The following is a 21,456-nucleotide window of genomic DNA, read 5'->3' as shown; positions in this document are numbered from 1 at the left end:
GAGGTCCAGGCATCGAGTTCCGAGTTCCGAGTTCTGGGTAACAAATACCGAGTTCCATGAATCAAGTACCTGCCCGGACCTCAATGCCTGGACATTGGTAATTGATACCCAGAACTCGGTACATGGTGATTTGTTCAAATTACTCAGTGAACCACAGAATCTTTGACCACATATTAACATCACATGTAAATTGAATACCGATTGAATAACATTGATAGTAACATATGAGACAATGGTACATGTACATTACTTTTTGCCCCTTGCTCTAGTAACTCTGTCAGATGGTTGTTGCACTGACTTACTCCAAGTTGTTCTCGCCGGTGCCTCAATTGCATCTTTCTTCCCCCGGAAGCTCTTCAGGGCTGGCAGTGGAACTTCATGTTCAACATCGCCAGGGCCCTCAGCCTCACTCTCGGATTCAGTTGATGAATCCCAAGGTCTCCGGATCATCACCCTCTTACGCTTCAGAGGAGGAGGTGATTTCTCGGATACAATGGAATCTACCATGTCGCCTTCTTTGTTCCCCCATGCCTTGAACAGGAATGTTGGACCTTCACCTGTCTCTTGCCGAGCATACCAGAAATTGAGCAAGGCGGTGGTATCCCAATTTTGCAACTTGGAAGGCTCCTTCAAGTTTACATCCGCCGGAAGATACTGTCTGGCCACAAAGTCATCCTGACTTTGTATGATGGCACTCCACGGCACGACGGCCTTGTCAATCCCAGAACAGATCCCTGTACCCTACATTAAAGAGATTCTCTTAGGAAGTTGCAAAGCCAGACTCATGATAGTGCTTTGTAAGAAAAGCCCTCACTATGGCCTTCTTCTCCTCAAGTTTTGTTTCCATGATGTCTGGAAGCAATGGCATCCCATCCCTGTCCATTTCCAGATCGAACACTGGTTTCTTCATTCTTTTTTGCCCTCCCTGCACCTGTCGCCCTCCATCCCATGCCTCACCACCTATGATCCCGATGATCAATGAAATCATTCTCATCTCCACAGCGGGAACACTCACCAAACTGTTCCTGCGCGTACTCCTGCCAAACCAGCTCTATGTCCTCCCAGTCCTTTGTCTTCATGAAGCTGTCCCCATCCCCTAATGCCTCGTTGTCATCATGCCTATGTGAAATAAGTTGAGACCAAATATCTGCGATGATGGATAAAATTCACTGACATCCCGAACAGCACCTCTCTGTGTTCATTCTTCCAAGCCAACAACACAAACACTCTCATCCCGCATTGTCTCCATATATACAGGTCCCTTCTTACGGGTGACTTGCGCCTGTGTCTCAGGAGGAGGAAAGTTGTTGGACCATTCTTTGGTGGTTTCTTTTGCCTTCTCCAACTCATCCTTGGACAATTTGGCCATGACCTTCTTCACCACAGCTTGATAATGCTTGAACATGTCTTGACCTCCTGGCTTTACCCCGAACTCGTCCTCAATCCTCTTTAGCACTTCCTCTCTGTTCTGCTGATAGATCACCTGCCTAGGCATCCATTTCCTCCCATACTTTATCATGTCCTTCCTTTCCTTCTTTTTCTTGTTGTTGAACAACCAAGTCTTATACATCTAAGAGGCAGAGGAAGAATCAGACATGAAAAATCGAGTTTTTCAACACAACAAGGATGTATCACCTGCTTCCTCTTTTTCCATTGTCCTTGGTCGACCTTAGGAGCAAATAACCTGGCCGCTCAAGCTATGGCATTGAAAACTCCCCATTTCTTGCTCCTTTTTGCAGAAGTCCACTCAGGAAGGTAGTTCTTCAGCTCTGAAATTTCATTTTCTGTGAGCTTCTGTGACTGTGATTGACGCATTCTGTGTCTTCTAGAAGTCAACTGAGTGGAATGACCTGATCTTGCCATGGTGAATAAGATTGCAGAATGGGCTGAGGATAAGCAAAGTGGAAGTAATAATGGTCGCGAGTTCAACTTTGATCAATGCCTAACAGTTGGTTAATCTACCTATAATGGATGCAACGCCATTCATGGAAATGAATTGGTAATGAGCCAACCAAACTGCATAATATGATGATGGAATAACAATTCGTTTGACCTTCCTGAGCTAATGCTTTCCTTGCAACATTGAAAAATAAAATGAAGATAGGTCGTTGCACCCCATTGCAGAAATCCCACAGGGTAGAAGCAAGGGGCAGCAAAGGTAGGAAGACATGGGTCAAGGTCCCACTTGCCAGCACAAGACGACATGCCTACAGGTCCATGCCTAACTCTCCCCCGGAATCACCAACACTTGAACCTGTTCAGGCCCCACCTCCTTGGGAAGACTTTCCTGAAGATACTTACAAGCAAGACCAAGGGGCATTTGAGCCCTTGCAACTCCCAAAAACAATGGCAAGTTCATGTAAAATGTTGGAATGTTGTTCCAATGATAGCTAAGTATTAAAAAATGCAGAGTCAGAATGACTACCTCAGGCAATGGCTGCCAAGGCAGGAATCATATCTCCATCACCTCCTGGATTGAGAAGCTCCACCAGAAGATAGGAGATGCATCATCTGTGATCAGGATGGGGTCTTCAAATGTCAAGATTGTCTTGGGGAGCCTCTCTATTGCACAGGCTGTTGCTGGAGTCAACATCGTTGCAATCCTTTCCACTGGATCAGTCAATGGAATGGTCAATTCTTCGAGCAAAGTGGTCTGGCTCATGTTGGACTCATCATATACCTCAGTCATGATGGCAAGCCATGTCCGGTAGTCACGGATAGGTGGGATTTGTTTGATGAAGATGAACAAGAAGACCACTTTGAACCTGAAGATCTACCTTCTGTATCAGGACCCAAGTTCCAGCCCAAGGAAAATACAATGGTCATTGTTGACAAGTCAGGAGTCCATCACCTCGAGGTTCGATGCTGTGATTGTCTCGATGCCATGAGTCCAGACATTCAAATGTTTCGACATGGCTTTTTCCCTGCATCATTTAACAAGCCGAAGACCATGTTCACCTTCAGAGTGCTAGATGATTTTCTGTTGGACAACCTTGAATGCGGCACCTCAGCGATGAACTATTACAGCAAGCTTTGGCGAATGACCTCAAGCATGTTTCCACACCTTGTTCTGGTAATACCATATCTACATCATCTGAAGCACATTATATTGACAAAGCACATTGCAAGGACCAATACAGAGAGCTTATGAGAGTCGCTCGACAGTGGAGGCAGTTAAAGTCTATGAAATGGCATGGCTTTGGGCATAGTTCTGAGAACCCAAATGCCGGAGATCTCGCATTATTCTGCCTAGCATGTCCTCAGCCCGGGATTAACATATCCTTGTCAGGGGATGAATCACTTGATGAGTGAGTCTCTTTCATTACCGAATCTACGTCGGCGATATTAAAAACTCCAAGCTGGAAATACACCCAGTCATTTGTGATGGATGGAAATTTCAAAGCCGAACACCTGCATCCCATCAAGCCATATGATGAAGTGTTACGGTTGTCTGTGACACCTTTCATTTTCCTCTTCACCCTTTCACATCTTCACCTCTTCACATTGACACCATGTCACAGTGTCACCATTTCCCAATATCACCCTATCTAGGGTTACTCTCCGACTTCACCTTATCACAGGTGCACACCCCTATTCATTGATCTGAGATCAATCTCGATCTATCCTCGGCAAGTCCTCGGATATTACTTACATGCTGATACCTAGTGTATTCTCACAGACCCTTAACATGCATACACCATGTGTATTCCCATGGACACTTATCTATACTTATATGGACATATTACTTATTCACCCTTGACCCTGGACCCTGACTTACTATTGTATATAAGCAGGTCGTAGTCTCGATGATTCCTCATCTTGACCTACGCTGGAATTACCCAGATACATCCTCAGACTACTAGTTAGACACTAGTGAATCCACCTTGATTCCTCTGACTTCTCTAGAGTGCCACCTCTAGTAGATTGATTGACTTGAAACCTCCTCTGATTACCATCAGCGTAACATGAAGTATGGCTCTCCGATGGGTTGGGATTTATGGTGGGAAAGGAAAGGTATTGAAAGCATCTTGAAGAGGCTGCTGACACTGTGGAAAAATTGAGCTGCAACAATCATTGGGCTGTCAATCAAGCAAATGCAGCTTGGCACAAGCTGGAGTCCACCAGTATCGGGGGAGTAGCCTGTGCCCAACACAGTTGCTTTGTCCCTCACTCGATGGTAGATTTCCAGAAAGGCGAAAGGCAAGCCGGACATGCCGTTCAACATTCACGAGTTGACCATGCGTTGTTTGCAGACAAATGAACATGGACTATGCACTTTGTGAGGCTGCCCAGCACAACATGGATGGTATTACAAGGGCTGTCACCTTCTATGACATCAACTGTCAATACAACAAGCACTTGCATGTTCGGGTGGATGGAGGCTGATTTTCTGACAATGATTCTGGAATTGACTGTCATTCCCGGAATTGGGCTGTGGCATATCCATGGACATCAGGATAGCTGCTATGTCAGATATGCGTCGAATTTCATTGAAGGCATTGGTCGCATTGATGGAGAGATAATGGAGACCCTATGGGCACGTCTCAACCTGATTTCTCCTGCTGCTCAGGGAATGTCTTCCCCGCATCGGAAGGAATGTCTTGATTTCCAGATGAACGATTGAAACTTTTGCAAGATGATCCGCATGAAGAGGACCCTTTGCTGGAAATACAAGCAGGCGAAGAATGGCATCGCCGAAAGTGGAAAGGCTTTCAACAGACTCGACGAAGCCACACCGGCCAACTTAAAGACAGACTGGTTAGCAAGTGAGAGGATCGCTCAGTCCAACAGAATACAAGATCCAGCTGCAATGGATATATATGAGATTAATATCAAGAAGGGTGAGATCACTCTGTCTCAATTGAAGTCTGAATTCATTTTGAACCCAGCACCGAGCAAAAAGGAGATAGAGCTTAGACTGCTGCAGGAGGGTAATGCCCATCATGCAGCACCTTCTCGCAGATCTGTGGCAACATGGATATCAATGGGCCTGGCAATTGAAGAGGCTCAAATTGCATTGCTCATTGAGGTCTGAAGAATAGGAAAAAGAACTACTGAGACTCAGAGATTAGACATCGCCCGGCAATGTGATTGTCTACAAGGCCAGATAGATGCATTCACTTGGACTGCTGTGGCGCATCTGGGAGAGGAATTTGATGCAGATGACAATCCTGACGATTTGAATATAGACATTCTCAATGATCTTGATGATGACCCAGAGGATTTCATCAGGACATCCGATACATGGACAAACTCCCCCGAGCTCACTGTCATCCCATTGCCATCAAACCTCGGGGTAGATCGATGCAAACATTGTATGGCAGAGGATCTGATTCCACTGGAGTTGTCGCTTCGTGAAGGACAGGCCGATGATGCCCTTCACAACCTCTGAATTCACTTGTGCAACAAGGCAATACTCTTCCAAACAACAGTTAGGCAAGCCAAATCTCAAGCATTGAAAACCTGAGCTTGGTCCCAGGTGACGTCAGTGCAGCAGGCGGTGTCCCTCCATGCCAGCATATATACCAAGACCAGGAAGAAAATGATAAAACTTGAGCTGGGCCAAGACCAGCTACAAAAATATAAACCCCTGCTTCGGGAGCAGCTCAAGGTCAGCACGGCCATTGGTGATCCTAATGCCCGAGGTCAGCAAAATGAGTCTCTCACTTGGTTCTGGTCTATCAAAGTAGATTTGGGGGGTCCGGATCACTCATGGAATGAGGAATGTGAGTTCCGGCTTGCTTGACAAATGCCTGCGATCTGACTGGACCTATGTGAAGTTTACTGTGTTCATTGGCTTCGGGCAAAGGCACTATGGGATTGATGGAAGGAAGAACTGATATTGGTGGAATTGGAGATGGATTGGACATGTAATTTCTTCTTGTGGAAATCAATGCAATGGGGCGACCGGATGAGGGAATCATTGGTGAAACGCCTTCTGGGTCATGCTTGCTACTCTGGAAGGCAATCCCAAATGTATTCATCACTGGCACAGGATGCTCAGGCAGTGTTTCAAGACCTGCAGAGCATGTTAATAGATGCCCAAGATGAATGAATTGTGAATATTTTCTGCTGATATATGATTTGATCCCAATAATTGAGTCTCGGCCAGGGGCTGGGTCAGCCCATGTTGGAGTTTGAATTCCTTATCAATCCATCAGTGGCTCCCGTCTGAAAAAACTTTCATTATCATTGCTAGCGTCCTACTCCTGCATTGCCCATGTCTGAATTAAATTCACCTCCTGCATCCACTTTTGCACCTCCTGCATCCACTTCTGCCACTGAGGATTCCGGCAATGAATATAAACACCCCACAATGAGTCTTGCAGATATTGCAGCTACATTGGCAATGGCTGCATCATGCATTCAAGCCTGTATCAGTCAATATCAGACGGAGGCTGCTGAGAACAATGTTCCTTTGGCTCAGATAATCTACTTTAAAGCCAGAATCCAATGGGAGATCACTGTAAGCCATCAAACAGATGACTGTGGTTGGGAATATGCTGAGATTGCCAACAGACTTTTGTGACACCGAATCTGCAGTACTCAGTTGCAAGGAACATAATTTCGGTTATACCACCCCTGATCGCTCATATTCTTCCCTTGTTTCCTCAGCTCATATGGAATGCGGTTCCAGACCACATCTTTTCATCCCACCTATCCGAGTTTTGTCTGGTCCGAGATCATGGAGAACCCTCCCGGATCATATCCTCCTATGATACTCCATGGTGGATGGGGGACACTACAATCTCTGGTGAACCATGGCAATGGGATCGGGTAATAGATTCCTGTCACTTTCACTACCAGCATTGGCTAGTAAGCATTATACCCAACTTCCTTGATAGATCACTAATCCAATCTAGAGCAGCGTTGAGGACAATGGTCTCATCCTTCCAGAGCAGCTGGACGGCACCCCAGCTCCATCACTGGTGGGACTGAAGTGGATTAGGGAACGCCTGGTGTTGTTGATTCAGGACCATCAGGAGGGCATCTGTGATAAGATGGTGGAGATTGATATGTACACTGACACCCTAGCCCGTTTGAAGAGAGCCAGAGGGGATGATCCCTATTAAATGTTAGTGTATCAAATGTTTATGCCCTTAGATGTATGTTGTACAGATCTTTAACTTTGGAGAGCATGAATAATGAGTTGACTCAATGTCAAGTTCCGGGTATCTAGTTCCGGGTATCAAGTTCCGGGTACCGAGCATCGAGTACCAAATACCAAATACCGAGTATCGAGTATCGAGCATTGAGTTCCGGGTATCGAGTATTGAGTTCCATGTATTGAGGTCCAGGTGTCGAGTACCGAACACCGAATACCAAATGCCGAGTATCGACCTCCGGGTATCGAGTACAGAGTTCTGGGTATCGAGTATCGACTTCTGGGTATTGAGTAATGAGTTTCAGGTATCAAGGTCCGGGTGTCGAGTACTGAACACCAAACACTGAATGCCGAGTATCAACCTCCAGGTATTGAGTACCGAACGCCGAATGCCGAGTACCGAATGCCGAGTGTCAACCTCCAGGTATCAAGTTTCAACTTCTGGGTATCGAGTATTGAGTTCCAGGTATCAAGGTCTGGGTGTCGAGTACCGAACACCAAATGCCGAATGCTGAGTATCGACCTCTGGGTATCGAGTACCAAGTTCTGAGTACTGAAACCCGGAATCCACATTTTGTAAATTGGACCAATCACCATACTGAGTACCGAGTGCTGAGCTCAGGGTGCTGAGTTCTGGGTGTCAAGTACCAAACACCGTATACCAATTACCGACATCCGGGTGTTTAGTGCCAAATGCCGAGTTCTGGGAATGGAGTGCCAAGTTCCGGGAGTGGAGTACTGAGTTCTGGGTATCAAATGTCAAACATTTGTCTGTTTGATGCTTGATTATTGGCACTCAAACATTGGTAATTGGTATTCGACAGTAGGTACTATCACATGGGTACTAAGCTATTTGCCTGTTCTATCCTTGCCAGGATGGAGGATGTACGTGATCCATCCTAGCCCATCCACATGAGGGAACCCCGGCATAAATATGAACAGAATCCCTCATGTACCATGCTCAAGCAATTCGATCCCCTTCTACTTCATGAACCCCATGTCTTACGATCCTTCCTGAAAACGCGATCATACAGCCGGGCTCATACATGAACTCCAGCTGAAGACTTGGCATACTCATGCAAGCATTTGAATAATTACCCACGGTGGTGAGAATATCAAAGCATTCAGGAATGGATATGTGGTCTCGATGATTGGGGGTTTGCCGATTGGAAATGATGGTGAGGGTGTTAAACACGGATGCCCAGTACTGGAGGGTCTCTGACATCCTCGGAAGATTCTTCCTTTCAGCTGATTGTCCGAGGCTTAAAAAGGCTCATATCCCTGCCCAGTACTGCTCAGGATGCATCACCCTGAGTGTGGCTGATGCAATGGCTGCCGGCCTGGCAATGGCTTTGAGAATATTCTCGGAGAATGGTCCCTTCAATGAGGCAGATACTGCCAGGTCCAACAGATTCTACTGGATTGGTCAGTTTAACTATCGAAAATCACCATCTCATGAGATCCCACCTCGTGCCCCTGTTGAAACCAAGCCGGAGATAGATTGATGCATCTGGGAGATATGCCATCATTTTCCGAGCTTGGTTTGAACCAATCCTGATTAGTTCGCCAACTCCCATCAACCTTTACACTTTTTGCAAGGCTTGGACTGAGCAAATCGGAGGCTGCTAGAATTTCCTTCTGGAGTTCCCATTTCATATTCCATATACATCGAGCAACAAAATATGTTACCCACCTGGGTGGTTTCCGTCAGGGCATCCGGTAGGTACCACGCAATGATGGCGCCAGTAGCATCGAGAACTGTGGTGGGTGTGTCAACCAACTTTGTACCTTCATGGCCAGGAGGACACCTCTCAAGCAACTTCGCCTCTCTTTCTTCATTATGTCCAGTATCCTTTGGGGAGATCATTTTGCTGTATCTCGCAATATCAATCTGCATCCGAACTGTGAAGCAATTTGAATGATCAAATGGACTGTCCGAATCTGCTGGAAGACCCACTGGGATTGTTATATGCCTTTATGAGGCAATCCATCAATTGATCGCAAGCCATCACCAGATCGGTGTCTAGCTTAGGAGAAGGTATGACTGGGTCTCCTCCTGTTTTCTCAGCAATGAATTTCTGTTCGGTATATTCACATGCCTCATGAGTGACAGTCAAGGCCCAAGTGCGCCAGAAGGTTATTTCAATATTGGAGGTGGAAGACACATTCATGATGGTGTTGATCTTGGGAAATCAGATGGTCAATGCCGGATGTCCACAGACTTTAAAGGTGGTGGAGATAGGGTGGATCAGATAGGGAACCTTGATTTTAGCTTTCAAATATGGATTATCATTTCATTGCTATACTAATATGTCAATGAAATACCGGATAATTGGAAGGGGGCTAGATATCAAATATTTGAGTGTCGAGATCCGGGTCCCGGAACTCGGTACATGATGCTCGGTTCATTCAAATTTCGGTAGTTGGAACTCAGCTTTAAAAGACGGATTATCATTCATTGCAATGTTAGTATGTCAATGAAATACCAGATAATTGGAAGGGTGCTAGATATCAAATATTCCAGTGTCGAGACCCGGGTCCCGGAACTCGGTACATGATGCTCAGTTCATTCAAATTTTGGTAGTTGGAGCTTGGCACAGCACTCGATAGTCCCACCTGTCTATATCATATAACAACCTCAGCCCGCCCATCAACATCATATACATCTGGGCCCACCCATGTATATCATACAACACCCTTGGCTTGGCCCACCTGTCAACATCATATGTGTCTGGGCCCACCTGTGTATATGATAACAATTACCCTTGGCCCTACCCATCTAAGTGATACCCATCTACCTTGGTATATGCATCTACATAATATCCAACTACCTCGGCCCATCCGTCTATATAATACTCATGTACATCGGCCCACTCATCTACCTTACTTATTCCTGACATGGGCCCACCCACCTCCATCAGGAATAATATCACTCCCGGCCCATCCATCTTCTTTGAGGATATTCATAACATCGGCCCATGGTCCGCTGGCCCATCTTATATGGGATATTATGTACATCCGTTCACTCGTATAATACGGAGTTAGGTCACTGTAGTATGTGAAGAAGTTGCCTTTTCAGGACAAATCCTGATTCGGAACCCTAGAGATCATCTGAAAGTCTGGACTGGCCTCATGGCATGTCGTGGGACCTTAGAACCCCAACAAGCCCGACCCTAGGGTTAGATTTATGACTATCTCTGATACTATCTTTAGTGGAACCTTATTGGCTCTTCTTATCTCCTCAGGATCTATTCCTGGATTACAGAAATAAAGTCCATGGTTATTCTTATCTTATGGCATGGGAATTTAACTTACACATACTCATGCTTGACAGCACTGCCTTTCACACACCAGACTAGGGGAATATGTTCGATCCTCAGCTATGGCTGTACAGATCATGTTTTCTCCATTTGTGGATCACTAGCAGATATTTGTTGACTTTCAGCAAACTTAAGTATACTACCATTTGTCTAAGGTCACAGAGAAATCCTATGTAGATTGTTGCAGGTGTGAACAGTCAGTCTTTGAGTATTGCCCAGATGATGCCCAGATTGCCTAAAAGTGAGTCTATATCTTGTAGGGCACAGGTAAACAGTTTGTCATGGGCCAATCTTGGTGAATTTTCCAATAGGTCCTTCAACAGTTGAGCGCAGTCCTCGCTTCATTCTTCTAATTGGCCCATTATTGGAGATATGTCTCTGAACCACAGGTGACTGCCTGTCTGATGCATCCCTTCCTTGGCAAATGAGTGATACCAGTTCTCCCTCTCTTTATTGACTTCCTCTAAGTACTCCTGGGGTATCCTGAAGAAGATGTGGTTGTCAACCCACTTATCTAACAGACCTATGCCTTTATAGCGGAAGATCTCTGCTCCAGCATCAGTGACATGTCCATACACCCCAGCCGATGGCATTGCTCCAAAAGTCACGCAAGCATCTACATAGAACTTTGTCTTGAAAGCGCAGACTATTCCTGCCAGCCATTGCAATGGGTGTAAGGGTATTGTTCAGTAAGCTTCCTCAACATCTCGTGTCATGGCTTCTGATCTAGGCAGGAGGCTCACGACAATCTGGTAGACTGTAAAAAACTTGCCCCATGCAGTGGGGAAGTTATCCACATCAATGGACAAATTAATTGAGTGGCTTGGGAATAGTGCACTCGGGAGATGGTGGAAGGAGAAATTTTGTACTAGGCAAAATTTACCAGGTTTTCCTGGCTTGGGTATTATGGAAAGTGGGGAAGATTGGAATGGGCCTATTAAACTTTGTAGCATTTCCACTGAGAATGGCCCGATGTACCTCCTTTTGGTTAATTCTTTCTGAATGATAGTATCAAACTCACTCTCATATTCACTAACTGAATCTCTATTAGGGGGAGCCTGTACAACTGCAATAGTGGGGAAGTTTATTTTGAAACCTAAAACAAAACCCTCCAGAACCTTAGTGAATTGCTTGGAGACACCCACACGCTGTAGTTCACATGCCCAGGTGCTTGCTCTATGCGGGGTTGGAGGGAATTTCCTTCTGTGCTTGAGGGCACTTCCGGGCTCCATGGGTTGTGGCTTTGTAGCCTGAGCAGATGTGACATGTGTCATGTCTTGGGGTAGTGCAACCTTCATCTCTCTGCCAGGCTGTGCAAATTTGCTTGCTGTCCTTGGTCCAGAGGCCTTTGCAGATGCGTTTGGAGAAGGTCTCGTGCTGCTTGTCCCATGTCTGGGACAAAATGCACTCAATGGTGCGGTGTGGGTGCCTGCTGAGACAAACTGCGCAGTATGGGAGGGGGTCGGAAGATAATGATGCACAGGTGGTGCATACCTTCTTGTTGCTCCTGGAATGGTCCTCTGCAGTCTGGAGTGTTCTCTTTTGTCCCATCTGATGCTAGGCTGCTGCTGGCATTTGCTGATGTAGCTGTGTATGGTTGTTTGTTATGTAGGCTGCTGCTGCTTGCTGCATTAGCATGCCTGTACATGGTGATAGTTACAGTGGGGGGTGGGCATGCATTATGTGAAGGAGGGATTTGGGTGATGTGAGTGGCATGTGATTGGCCACAGCATCAGTTTTTCCACATTGTGATGACAGTGTTGGGGTGATTGTGTGAAGAACATGGAGTTGTTCTATTGGCGCATGATGGCCGACAAAACAGAAACACGGCAAATGATTATGCAGCATGTTGAAAAACATGTAGAAGGGTATTTGTAAATGAAAATGTTTAGGTTAGAGGGGCTTGAGGATACTCATGGCAGTGCAGCTGACCTGAATGGCTCTTGCTGTTTGCTTCTCCAAATGCTTGTCAAATATTTCCTCTCTCGCCTCTATCAATAAGTCTTGGTTTAATTCTTTGAGACTCCAGCCTTGCAATGTCCTGACTGTGAGGTACCACCTGTGGTGTTGCTGGGACCAATAGAGTAGCAGAGTGTGCTGCTTCAATTGGTCTGGTGAGTGGAGCCAGTGGTGATTCTGTAGTGTGGACCAAAATTGTATGTGCATATCAATGTGATTGTCTGGCCAGTCCTGGACTCTCATCATGGTGATCATGCGGGGAGCAGCTTCATTGAACTCTTCCCAGGATAGATGCTTGTCCTTGATGATGGCTGCTGCTTTGGGGTCTTTGATGGCAGCTGCAGGAACCCATGTGTGCACTCTGTTGGCTTCTGGGAGCATGACTAGTGCTTCTGGTTTGGCGACAAGCACTGCAGTTTTGGTGTCCTTCAGGCCTTTGTTAGTGAAGTAATGCAATTTGCAAAAATCACCCACTTTTAACTTCCTGATGGCATATGCTGCGGGTATAATGCTGGCGTCAGAAGGGACCTTTCCATGCCTGATGGGTGTGTATTTGTTCTTGTTTTTCTTTCTTTCTTTCTTCTAGTCTAGTGGCTTCTTCTTTGTCATGGAGAAGTTGTAAATGATGCTCTTCTTCTTCTTCATTTTGCCGATGGATTTTCTCTAGCCTTTGCTGTTTTGCAGCCCAACATTCCTTGGCTGCGTTGTTAGTTATTGTCCATAGTGATGCTAAAGAGCGAGTGGCTTGGTTGTCTGTGAGACCCTCTGCCACAAGTTGCTGACACACTTCCCAGTGTTTGTCTGATACATAATCTGGCATGACAGCCTCATTTGGATCATCTTGGAACATTTGTGGGGATGGATACAGTAATGCAAAGCTGCGATCTAGTAGCTAGAACCTAGAGTGAGAGACAACTACGAGGTGGGCAAAAGCAAGAAGTGCTGTGCCACCTTACTAATTTTTGCACGTAGACTACATTCTAAGCTAGCCTCATGCCTTGGCTAGCTTAGAAAACCCACTCACCACTATGTTGAGCACACTGCTGGACAAGTATGATAAGGACAAGTGTGGCTGGGATGGAACAGTGAACCATATATTGATGTCCAACAGTGACAGTGACTTCAAGCTTGACTCAAACACTGACTTGGATACTGACTTCGAAGTCTTGGACCTCAAAGGTGAAGAACTGTTGGAAAGTCTGGGATTATGCATCGAGAAAGAGCTGGAGTTGCTCAGTACACCAACACCCTATGAAAAAATTCAAAAAAATGCTGCTCACCAATGGGACAAGGCCAAGAAGAATTGTTGTCTCAGTTATAATGGCCTGTCTGCACATACACAATGTTGGCAAAATCAAAAAGCACAAGCAAAAGAACAGAGTGACACTGTTTTGTGTGAGAGCTGAGTTGAAGGCATTCCCATGGCAAATAATTTTTGCTCACCAACAAATACCAAAGGTGCCACTATGATGCAGTCATTTTTGAAAAGTAAACTAAAGCTCCCATGCCAATCCCAATCACTGGCCTCTGAGTCACTGCCATATATTGGCACTTCAACCAACTTGTTGCCTATGGTTACACCAGTATTCTTCACTGGTTATCTTTCAGACTTGTCAGACTCAGATGTTGAACTTACAGATGATGATGTTGACACCAACCATGGTTCTGTCCCTCTGCTGACAGCTCAGTCTCCCTTACCAATTCAACAGCCACCATCTTTAAAAAGACAACAACTCAAAGTTCCTGCATGTGTCGCACATCAGCAGGCTAAAAATAACCACCAAATAGAGAGGGAGCAAGCTCTCAGAGACATCAAGAAGCTTATCCAATCAAAGAGAGAATTATTTGATGGGGACACAATGGATTGCAGTCATATCATGCAAGAGCCATACAGAGCTGTTTGTGGATGGTCGTCCACAACAAGAAAAAAAGCTTCAAAGCATCCCAGAGGGCTGCTGAAAGCCAGGGATTTGCAGAGAAGTGGGTTGACAAGCAAGAGTTACCAGTCTTGTCAAAAGGCCAGCACAAGAAAACATTCTCACTGTATGATGATCCTGCAATATGAGCCAAGCTGTGATCATTTGTCTGGTCAAACAAGTGGGTCATGAATCCAGAGAAGCTCATTCAATTCAGCAAGCAAGAAATGATCCCCAAAGCTGCTGAGCAATACCTTCAACACATTACCACTGTCAAAATGCCACAAGGTCTCAAGAAATATCTGGAGATTGAGCTCTTTCCACAAATTCAACAGAAGCCAAGTGGAGGGGTATCACTTTCAACTGCACATTGTCTGTTGAAGCAGGAAGGATTTCAGTTTCAAGAGTACAAAAAAGCCTTGTATTATGATGGCCATGAATGGCCTGATGTTGTTGAAGACCGACAAACTTGCTTTCTCCTAAATATGGCAAAGCTAAAGGAGCGAGTCATAGAATATGTGGTTGGAGATGTTGATCAAGAGCTGGTGAAGACACCATCCAATTATGTTGAGAGATGGCTTGTGCTTTGTGCACATGACAAAATGACTGCCCAAACAAACAATGACATGGGGAAAGGCTAGATTCTTGAGGGGGAACAACCATTGTGGATAGTGATGTTCCAGCCTGGCTTGACTCGAAAGCTGTGACTTTGGCTTGGCTTCAGACGGCTTGGGCTTGCAAAAAATCCAGGCCGGGCCAAAGCCACCAGTAACGGCTGGCTTTGGCTCGGCTCTGGCCTGAGCCACGGCCCGAGTACTGTAGATATAAAATTGTGAGTATGGGTTAAGATATGAACTTGAAGTACTCACCTGTGCAGTGGGAGGGGAAGTGTGATGGGCCAGAGGGAACTGGCCAGGTAGAACATGAGGCCGTGCAACGGTGATGACTCCAGGAGTGACTCAATGAATGACAACATCATTAGTGCTGTGGCGGTCCAGTTCAGTCCAGTTCAGAGGAGGTTGGATGATTCTACCATCAGCATTTGCAAATGAACACCAATGCATGAGAACATCTACAAATGTGTCCAAACCAAACACAGTGGCAGAAGCATATGCAAATGAATGCAAATGTATGAGAATGTCATCAAAACTGTTGGAATGCAAACAAGAGTGAACATTAATGTCGAAGAACACAATAGACGTGAAAATTGACTTACCCAGTGTGACGATCAAACAACACATGAAAAAACTTGTAAGTAGTGTACCTATATACATAGATTATGACCAGGAACAAGTAGTGTCGTGACAAGCGCACGCATGCACAAATGTGTGCAGACAGCTTCAGACCAGTGCAAACCATGGTAGAGAAGCAGAAATATGCGGTGGCCCACAGCACACACAATCAAGTAGGGAGATACGACAATTAGTGCTGGCAGGTGCAGATGAGCAGGGACAACAAGCACAGACAAGTACAAACAAGTGGAAACTCACACAAAGAAGCACAGATGAGTGAAAAACATCCATTAGTAGTAATTGCCTGGTCCTTCACAAGCGCATGAATGAACACATTAGATACTGGGAGAAACGAGACCGACAAAAATAAATTAGTAAATCAAAGGTCATGATATTGTAAGTGCTTAGCAAGAAAACTCTTGATGTGACTCAGTGTTTGTTTGGATCCAAAGCCTTTGCCAAACAACTGTTGCTGCCAGCGACGTTTACAAGGCTCGTTGCTCAGACTTGCTGGTATCTCACTCTTGCTTTCACCAGGAATGTAATACTGATCATGGTGATGATAATTGGTTCAGGTTTTGGAACGGTTTCACTGCCTCTGCAAACCCTACAAAGCCACAGCTCAGGCCGCCAGCTTTGGCTTTCCAGAATTCCAAGCCGGGCCAAAGCCATGGTCAGGCCATCACTTTGGCCCAGCTTGGCCCAGCCTAATTGGGCCCAGCTTGGCTCGGCCCACAGCTTCAAGCCAGGCCATGCATATCACTAATTGTGGAAGAAGGGTGTTGGACAGGGTATTCATTAAAGTGATGTCATTTGTTCAACTGTTGGTTGGTTGAAGGAGGCCAGTCAAACACTCAAGTATGGAAAAAATCATGATGGATATTGGAATGGAGAACTCTTCATCAAACAGGTGTGCAATTTGTTGTGCCTTGTAATCTACCGTGTGGATACTGAATCAATTTTGTGTCATGTCAAAGCTCAAGTAGAAGATCATTCCTGCATTTGAGCAAGCCCATGGTCCTGGATATCAAGCACTCATAATGGTTGACAACTCTCAAGGTCACTCTGCATATGCTGAAGGTGCCCTTCTTTCATCATGAATGAATCTTTGCCCTGGTGGAAAACAAGCAGACCTTTGAGATGGTTGGTTCATGCAGGACAGAATCAAAGTCATGCAAAAGATGACATTCTCAAATGACTATCCAGAATTCCCAGGTATGCCGAAAGGCATCAAACAGGTACTGTTGGAGTGTGGGCTCTGGGAGCACAAGCTTCAGATGAAGTGTCCAGGGCACTGCACATCAGACAAGTGCAGTGTGCAACACAAATTCTCGACCTTCAGCCAGACTTTAAGGCACAGAAGTCCCTGGTTCAAGAAGTGATTGAAGATGCTGGTCATATGTGTATCTTCCTTCCAAAGTTTCACTGTGAACTGAACTTCATCAAGTTTTTTGGGGAGCCATGAAGAGGTTTCTTCGAGAGAACTGTGATTACACATTCACGACACTGAAAGAAAACATGCCAAAGGTTTTGGACTCCATTGGGATTCATATAATTCAAAAATGGGAACATTGGATGAAGCGGTGGATGGAGGCTTATGAGTCGGGGCTCGGGGCGAAAGATGCTCAATTCCAAGTGAAGGCATCCAGCTCAAGGACGTACAAATCCCACAGACGCATTCCTGAGGCAGTCGCCCATCTGCTTGACCAGCGTTAATTACCATATACAGTAGTTCCCACGCCATCTGGCCAATTCTTAGACGCAGGAAATTTATATCTCCCTCAAATTTTAAGATATGGGAAATCGGTCTGGTAGATCAACTCTGATGCTTATTCGGAGTGTTTCTGTGAGAGGAATAAGGATTTGAAACATGTCTGCATGTGTGATAAATTTTGTACAAAAGTAGCGGTGACTAGGCGGCGCGCACCATAGGCTGTGGTGGTTAAGGGTGAAAAAGACTTAACAAAAATCAACAAGTTCATGATCACGACGTCGTCGTATTGCGCATCTAGATACCTAAGTACAGAAGAGATCCGCACAAGTTGTTTTCAAGACGAGAAATCAGGTTGCCACAGAACGCGTTAACCATTGATAGCTGCTTCTCCCCACAGGCTCCCCGAGGTGACAAAGCATGGTGTACGTATGTCGTCGGTGCTGTAGATGGTCGTAGGCGTTGCTAGGACGGAGGTGGTCTTCGCACAGTTCAACGTCTCAAGGATGACCCAGAGTTTTAGCTGCCAGTACTCCACCTGGACGCTATTTTCTCGTGCGGAACCCCCGTTAGACTTCCTGGGCGTATTCCATTGTTCGGCCGTGCAGTCTGAACATTTTGGTCAAGCAGGGCTTGATCTATACGACTACATGGTGAGCATAACGAGAATATTATCACGAAACAAAGCTACCTTCACTAGGGCCTGAGTTGCGTGGCGGCGCATTTCTGGTCACCCAAGATGGATGATACGCAGGCGGAAGCCTATCTGCAGGTGCATCATCGGGAGGGATCAAAGTGCCAGCATCATCTTCTCGGCTGTAAAGTGCTGCTTCCGACACACTGTCATTCACAAGATATGACGTGCCAGTGGATGTGTTTAAGGATTGGCCCCGCTCAGGGCTCAAGGAATGCGTCACCGGGGGAGTAGACCCTCTATACCCATGAGATCGTCGAACGGGACTGAGACTGCTATATCTCTGAGTGGCTACTAGGGAATGTTGTGAGTCCGTGAGTGCACAAATTAAGAGTGTAAGTACCTGGTTCGGTATCCGTGGAGGACGCTCCATAGACAAGCTGGTTGTCAGGGAATTGACCAAGAAACGAGGATGGCGTGTCCTGGATCATGCGAGGCTTCTTGTGTCGCCTGTAACAGAAAACTCCACCGAGCACTGCGATTATGGCAAACGCGGCGCCACCCACTGCACCACCGACGATGGCTCCCTGCGCACTGGATGAAGTAGATGAAGTATTATTTGCAGAGCTAGACGGGATTGCAGAGCTAGACGGGATTGCAGAGCTAGACGGGATTGCAGAGCTAGACGGGACTGCAGAGGCAGCACCGATGCCAGTGAGAGTTGTAGTAGGGACCGATGTCGATGTAGGAAGGGATGCTGAAGGTGAGACTTGGTTCGGGCAAACCGTGAAAGTGTTATTGTTGTTTGCTACCTGTTGTTCTTGTGCATATTCCACTGTCCATCGACTGGGTCATCGTGAGGAATGAGCTACTGCACCCTTTGATCTTTGACTCACTAGTACCTGGTTCAGGGTAAGCCAAGTACTGGCAGGCATGTATTTCAAGTTGAAACTTACCAGGATCCATCACCCCAATAGGATCTATTGTACAGAAAATTATCAAGTTTGATATTTTCGTTGCACACAGCTTGCTGGACGGTTGATGGGAGCCTAAATTATATCAAGTGACGCGTGAGTGGGTGCGCTGCCTTCAATCTTAGAACACTCACGATTGATTTGTAATTGGATAACATGTCGCGAGATAAGTAGTATAGGTTCCAGGAGCTGCAGAATAAGTGAGTCGTCATTTTCAAACGGATTAAACTCATATTACCCGCGTCAATTCCAGTTGCATTGCCGCTTGGATCAGCATCTAGTTGGCAACTGTATTTTGATACAAGTGTTATGAGCGAGCAATGAAAGAGAAAGAAAAGTGTGTATTACTTCATGCAGAGCATGCTTAATGCGAATGCGACAGAATTGCAGCAACAATCTCCTAATCATCAGTTCAGCAAGAGTAGTGGGTCGGTACGAGAAGAAGAGGCCTACCAACTTGATCATTGCAACGATCACCAGGGGTGGTCGCCGCAAAATTGCCAACCACATCTGATTGTTAAGCACGTCAGTGCATGCAAGAGAAAGACTTAGAGACACCCACAATCACTGTTGCATATTTGTCGAAGCCGCTGATATGTCATGCCTGACTTATTAATTTGCCATGTGACCACTTCAAATGTAAGTAAGGACTTACAAGGCGTTTCACCAACTGCGCTTGTGTACCAATCCAATTGACCGCTAAGACACGTCGTATTACCGGCCGCTAAAACAGCACCTGCATAATACAGATATAACAGGCCAACCCATGCAAGTCCTTGCATGCCTGTCATTGCCTGATGGTCTACGCGACGCCCACAGTATTATGTGACAGTATTGATATCGAGGTGTGGGAGGGCCAAAGGTGGGTGGTCGACTTGACACTGGGACATTAAATATCCGTCCATCATGGTCAACTTTGTTCGGCAGCAGTGCCACGACGAAAGCGCTGGAATCGATCGAAGTTGGAAGTACTTAAGCCTCATCTCTTTCATCTCATCAGCTGCCCAGAAGCAACAATCAAGTTGAGATTTTATCGGAGTACAAATCAGCACCGGTATCACGGTTACACTGGTACAGCGGGAATTCGCGCCCTTTCGCGCCTCATTGGAAAAGTGTTCCTCTCCCGTCCATATGGCATATTGTTCAACTGTTATATTCTGGTAACGACTCCTAAACTTGAATATTAGAGTCATTGTAAAAAAACTTCAAGTGCCTGTACGTAAGCTATCTATCGGTCCCTGAGACACCATCTCCCGCATTCACATCCCTTCCGGTGCAATCGGCACCCCACAGAAGTCGGCAGGTCACATTTTGGTGATAATTAATTTTATTACAATCGGTCACAGGCAGTCACACAAAACCTTGCGAAAATGCGTGACTGCCTCAAAAAATACCTCTACAAGGATAATTGATCTTGCCTCTCACATGGTATCAAAAATTTTATGATCTTACAGCCATTTGCAGAACGCTAGGCCAAAAAAAAATACACAGCGGTATTTTAACTTCTATTCTCCGATCAGATATCGATACGTCCTCCGAAGATATCGCAATGATCGCTTACTAATCCCAGTGTAACGATGAATTGTTGGAGAACATGGTAACGTCGTGCAAGGTGACGTTACTTAGTCATGCCTGACCCCCAGGGAGTGATGTGTGACCTGTTACCATTCCGAAATAGATCAGCTCTCTATCTTTCAGAAAGCATGTTACCATTCGACTGACGTTATTTAGTAAAGATTGGACCCTGTAAACTGTGTCGGAGAAAGGCACGAATATTTTTTCATGTATTATCGTCTTTATTGTCCTAATTACATATCTCTTCGTTGTCCTACTCGTCGAGCTCCCGGTCTTTGTGCACAGCATCCTCTGCCTTTTTCTCCAATCCTAGTGCCCGTGAATGCCGCCATCTCTCTGCATCCTGCCTATAACCCCTGACATCAATCCTACTCCTGCTCCTGCTCCTTCCTGCAACCCAGCTATGCCGTCGCCGCCGGTTGATTTTTTTGGAACAGCGCATCAAGACCGGGCGGCACTTCCGTGTCAAGATCCAACGCCAGATCGCCATCACGCTCGTAGTCGACATTCATTGCCTCTTCCCTTCAATCCTCGTTGTCTCTGCCCACCAGTTACCACTACCCTGGCGCCTTTGCTTCTGTCTTCAGTGATTTCCACTTTTTTTCGTCCACTCGTACCTTGCAGCTCCACCTGGTACATACTACCTACTATGTATCAGTGCCTACATACATGTTCTTGTCATGATAGTCATAATTTGAATATTGCAGCAAACCAAAGACACGAGAATTTAAGTTGGTTATGATTAAAAATTTGTGGTATGTAAAGAACAAAACACTGTCAAGGATATTCTACACTGTACACCCAAGTTCTGTATAGGAGAGGGTGGCAGACATGAGGGAATGGGGACACGAGGATGAAGAAGCCAAAAAGTGATGCATGGAGAAGCGACACCAGCAGCAGCGGTTTTTGTTGGGGCGTCAAGAACTGGTAGTACCGTGGAAGTTGGAAGGTCGGAGATGTCGATGTCGAGTATTGGAGTGCTCGCTGATGTGATGTAGGAGTGGCATGAACGCGGTCCAGAACAAGGCAG

General features: G+C 45.9%; 10 protein-coding genes across 10 annotated transcripts; 4 read left to right on the top strand and 6 right to left on the bottom strand.

Annotated features, from left to right (window-relative positions):
• Positions 1-246: 246 nt before the first annotated feature.
• On the bottom strand, positions 247-1,863 carry EDB91DRAFT_1088132 (uncharacterized protein; the record flags this gene model as incomplete). The annotated part of the gene is made up of 6 exons (XM_041316355.1): positions 247-741; positions 815-960; positions 1,016-1,119; positions 1,175-1,203; positions 1,226-1,570; positions 1,714-1,863. 6 exons carry the CDS (start codon positions 1,861-1,863, stop codon positions 247-249), a joined length of 1,269 nt encoding a protein of 422 aa, XP_041169660.1.
• A 667-nt stretch (positions 1,864-2,530) lies between these two features.
• EDB91DRAFT_1006751 (uncharacterized protein) lies at positions 2,531-2,707 on the top strand (the record flags this gene model as incomplete). Its single annotated transcript, XM_041312328.1, has 1 exon — positions 2,531-2,707. A coding segment is annotated over one exon (177 nt), but the record flags the coding sequence as incomplete, so codon positions are not given.
• Positions 2,708-2,818: 111 nt separating this feature from the next.
• Positions 2,819-5,392, top strand: EDB91DRAFT_1240218 (uncharacterized protein; the record flags this gene model as incomplete). The annotated part of the gene is made up of 8 exons (XM_041321979.1): positions 2,819-3,073; positions 3,130-3,308; positions 3,360-3,438; positions 4,025-4,200; positions 4,254-4,320; positions 4,382-4,575; positions 4,654-5,029; positions 5,066-5,392. The coding sequence occupies 8 exons, from the start codon at positions 2,819-2,821 to the stop codon at positions 5,390-5,392; spliced, it is 1,653 nt and encodes a 550-aa protein (XP_041169658.1).
• An 828-nt stretch (positions 5,393-6,220) lies between these two features.
• EDB91DRAFT_1256060 (uncharacterized protein) lies at positions 6,221-7,073 on the top strand (the record flags this gene model as incomplete). The annotated part of the gene is made up of 3 exons (XM_041324098.1): positions 6,221-6,466; positions 6,520-6,816; positions 6,864-7,073. The coding sequence occupies 3 exons, from the start codon at positions 6,221-6,223 to the stop codon at positions 7,071-7,073; spliced, it is 753 nt and encodes a 250-aa protein (XP_041169657.1).
• A 1,305-nt stretch (positions 7,074-8,378) lies between these two features.
• On the bottom strand, positions 8,379-9,276 carry EDB91DRAFT_1256059 (uncharacterized protein; the record flags this gene model as incomplete). Its single annotated transcript, XM_041324097.1, has 4 exons — positions 8,379-8,519; positions 8,573-8,743; positions 8,799-9,007; positions 9,063-9,276. The coding sequence occupies 4 exons, from the start codon at positions 9,274-9,276 to the stop codon at positions 8,379-8,381; spliced, it is 735 nt and encodes a 244-aa protein (XP_041169656.1).
• A 2,346-nt stretch (positions 9,277-11,622) lies between these two features.
• EDB91DRAFT_1002069 (uncharacterized protein) lies at positions 11,623-11,874 on the bottom strand (the record flags this gene model as incomplete). The annotated part of the gene is made up of 1 exon (XM_041312248.1): positions 11,623-11,874. A coding segment is annotated over one exon (252 nt), but the record flags the coding sequence as incomplete, so codon positions are not given.
• Positions 11,875-12,318: 444 nt separating this feature from the next.
• EDB91DRAFT_1256058 (uncharacterized protein) lies at positions 12,319-13,234 on the bottom strand (the record flags this gene model as incomplete). The annotated part of the gene is made up of 2 exons (XM_041324096.1): positions 12,319-12,881; positions 12,913-13,234. 2 exons carry the CDS (start codon positions 13,232-13,234, stop codon positions 12,319-12,321), a joined length of 885 nt encoding a protein of 294 aa, XP_041169654.1.
• A 178-nt stretch (positions 13,235-13,412) lies between these two features.
• Positions 13,413-14,941, top strand: EDB91DRAFT_1256057 (uncharacterized protein; the record flags this gene model as incomplete). Its single annotated transcript, XM_041324095.1, has 4 exons — positions 13,413-13,779; positions 13,843-14,282; positions 14,333-14,427; positions 14,518-14,941. 4 exons carry the CDS (start codon positions 13,413-13,415, stop codon positions 14,939-14,941), a joined length of 1,326 nt encoding a protein of 441 aa, XP_041169653.1.
• A 686-nt stretch (positions 14,942-15,627) lies between these two features.
• Positions 15,628-16,128, bottom strand: EDB91DRAFT_1174718 (uncharacterized protein). The gene is made up of 4 exons (XM_041320341.1): positions 16,108-16,128; positions 15,985-16,045; positions 15,849-15,928; positions 15,628-15,785 (listed from the first exon to the last, which is right to left on the bottom strand). Exons 3-4 carry the CDS (start codon positions 15,920-15,922, stop codon positions 15,641-15,643), a joined length of 219 nt encoding a protein of 72 aa, XP_041169652.1. The 5' UTR covers positions 15,923-15,928; positions 15,985-16,045; positions 16,108-16,128; the 3' UTR covers positions 15,628-15,640.
• Positions 16,129-17,613: 1,485 nt separating this feature from the next.
• On the bottom strand, positions 17,614-19,642 carry EDB91DRAFT_1088126 (uncharacterized protein; the record flags this gene model as incomplete). The annotated part of the gene is made up of 10 exons (XM_041316354.1): positions 17,614-17,852; positions 17,935-18,228; positions 18,281-18,689; positions 18,774-18,801; positions 18,834-18,926; positions 18,986-19,040; positions 19,090-19,139; positions 19,200-19,251; positions 19,305-19,361; positions 19,507-19,642. The coding sequence occupies 10 exons, from the start codon at positions 19,640-19,642 to the stop codon at positions 17,614-17,616; spliced, it is 1,413 nt and encodes a 470-aa protein (XP_041169651.1).
• Positions 19,643-21,456: the final 1,814 nt, after the last annotated feature.

The sequence above is a fragment of the Suillus paluster genome, assembly GCF_016628075.1.
Source record: "Suillus paluster strain FC165 chromosome Unknown EDB91scaffold_169, whole genome shotgun sequence".
NCBI lineage: Eukaryota > Fungi > Basidiomycota > Agaricomycetes > Boletales > Suillaceae > Suillus > Suillus paluster.
Note: the sequence above shows the minus strand (reverse complement) of the source record. Positions and strands in the feature narration are given on the sequence as shown.

What these genes read in the sequence shown, in the direction of transcription:
- EDB91DRAFT_1174718 (XM_041320341.1), bottom strand. Translation starts at nt 15,922, where the DNA reads ATGACCTTTGATTTACTAATTTATTTTTGTCGGTCTCGTTTCTCCCAG. An exon ending in ATGTGTTCATTCATGCGCTT is followed by an intron (nt 15,786 to 15,848) that starts GTGAAGGACCAG and finishes TCTTTGTGTGAG; the next exon opens with TTTCCACTTGTTTGTACTTG.